The sequence below is a fragment of the Panthera pardus genome, unplaced genomic scaffold (genome assembly GCF_024362965.1).
Source record: "Panthera pardus isolate Hobbes unplaced genomic scaffold, ASM2436296v1 HiC_scaffold_27, whole genome shotgun sequence".
Lineage (NCBI taxonomy): Eukaryota > Metazoa > Chordata > Mammalia > Carnivora > Felidae > Panthera > Panthera pardus.
In genome coordinates, this window is record NW_026526843.1 from 60,496,549 (window position 1) to 60,498,743 (window position 2,195).

At 34.5% G+C, this 2,195-nt stretch overlaps 1 protein-coding gene across 1 annotated transcript; it reads right to left on the bottom strand.

The window, feature by feature from the left end:
* Window positions 1–351: 351 nt before the first annotated feature.
* Window positions 352–1,551, bottom strand: TENT5D (terminal nucleotidyltransferase 5D). Its single transcript, XM_019429498.2, has one exon. The coding sequence runs from the start codon at window positions 1,536–1,538 to the stop codon at window positions 366–368; it is 1,173 nt and encodes a 390-aa protein (XP_019285043.1). The 5' UTR covers window positions 1,539–1,551; the 3' UTR covers window positions 352–365.
* Between the last annotated feature and the right edge of the window lie 644 nt (window positions 1,552–2,195).

The following is a 2,195-nucleotide window of genomic DNA, read 5'->3' on the forward strand; positions in this document are numbered from 1 at the left end:
AATATGAGTCTCTTATATTTTAATCAAAGATTCAGGCACCTGTTATGTATTTTTCAGGACAAATTTGAGTCTTACTTAAGACTTAGTAAGATCTGAAAATCATTTTAAGTGGTCCACAACATTTGAAAGTTATTATAGCTAATTAATAACACTTGAAAATCATTTACAGTGGTCAGTTTATAGATGATATTGTACTTACTATGATGGTTTAAGCTATAATTAATGGAAAATAGTTGATAACTGAAGAAATATAAAAAATAGATTTTAATTTTATGGATTTTAGAAACTTGCTTTTAAGAGGTGTTTAATTAAAGCAAAGTTTCTGGTGTGTGTGTGTGTGTGTGTGTGTGTGTGTGTGTGTGTGTTTAGACCATACCATTTGGCACATGAAAGTGCAGTGGTTGGTATGGTTGGAAAAAAATCGGTGGTGGTCCAGATGTTACATAATAATTAGGATACCCTCCCTCAGCAGCAAAGTATGGAGCAGGCTGATAAAAGCAAGTTACATTGTCTGTATTGGGTAGAATATTCTGTTCTCCAAGTACTTTTAAAGCCATAAGGGTGATCATATTGAGTGTCTGCCTTCTTTCATGACCCATAAGGCAAACAGTGCTTTCATTCACAACTCCACGCAAGGTCATAAGGTAGTCATATTTGCTATTTTCTTCACCTATGAAATGGTTACGGAGGTATGATTCAATCTTCTTTTGCTGTTCTACTACATCAGGAAAATCAATGAAGAATCTAGAACACATGTAACGTTCCAGTGTCTTGATTTCTGCTTCACAAGCTGGTTTAAAATCACGAACCAGCAAGTTGCTGTACTTCAGAAGGCCACCACCTCTAATCTCTTCAGGTTTTCTAGTAGATATAAGCTTGTATTGCAAATGTGTCATTGCTTCTTGGAAGTCTCCATACATGCTTTCAGCTATCACAACAGGATAACATTCTTTGGTTAGCCTAGCATTTTTGTCACTGTAAAATTCTAACATGGGATCCAAAACAATTTGAAAGGAATCAACACTAAATTCAAATTGTCGTCTGAGTGAATTCACAAATTTTAGCTCTACATTTTTTCCAGTGTTGTTTGAAAGAGAAATGAGACTCCAACGATCATGCATATTGCAAACTTTGACCATCTTCTGCACATAAGCCTCTTTCATGGTCTTTAGGGTGATCTTTTCCTTTTTCACACCTTTTGGTAAAAAGTCCAGAAGACAACCTAGAACTGCATTCTTAACAACTTGAAATTCCTGATCACTTGGTAATTCAACACCAAAAATAACATCAAGATCCTTATAGCTGATTCCACTGTGGCTTGCAAGTATATAACTTGCTGTGGAACCATTCAATCGGGAATCTTTAACAATAATTCCTTGCTCTATCAATTGGTCTTTCACAACATGAATGATATCTTTTGGTTTTACCTCCAATGTGGGGAAATTTCCCCTTCCATGAATTGGAATTACTTCATCTAACACTTGATCCAGTATTATAACTTGATCCCAAGTGAGATTGCTAAATCTGATTTCAGACATTGTAAGGTCAGGAGATCAACTAGAAAGCAAGCAAATATTGAGAGGAAATGTTAGCATCACAAAATCAGTGTTATACTTAAAGCATACGAAAAAGTTAAAAATAGACTTACCCTCATAAACGAAACTAATACTAGGAAGTAAATTGTCACTGTTCCTAATTGTGTTTAAATCTATTTTTTAAAGTTTTTATTTAAATTCCAGTTAGTTAACATACAGTGTAATATTAGTTTCAGGTGTACAATATAGTGATTCAACACTTTCATTCAATAGCCAGTACTCATCACAGCAAATGCACTCCTTAATCCCCATCACCTATTTTACCCATTTCCCCACCCACCTTCCCTCTGGTAACCATAAGTCGTTCTTAATAGCTAAGTGAAATAAAAGCCACTATGATTATGTCAAAATTGTTAGATCCACTGGTGCATACAAACAGACATTCTCAAGGAATTGTTAGAAATGTAATTATTTTGTTATGTAAGATGGTGGCCTTTCTCAATCTTTCTTCATGTAAATACTATAATGATTGTATTTGGTATAATTTTTTTTTCATGAAATAACCATAGTACATCACTGACATTAGTTGTCGCTAATTTCAAGTGAGATCAAAGAGCATGTCTGTGTGTGTTAGACCCAGCTGACTGAAGGCATGATGTT

What these genes read in the sequence shown, in the direction of transcription:
- TENT5D (XM_019429498.2), bottom strand. Translation starts at nt 1,538, where the DNA reads ATGTCTGAAATCAGATTTAGCAATCTCACTTGGGATCAAGTTATAATA.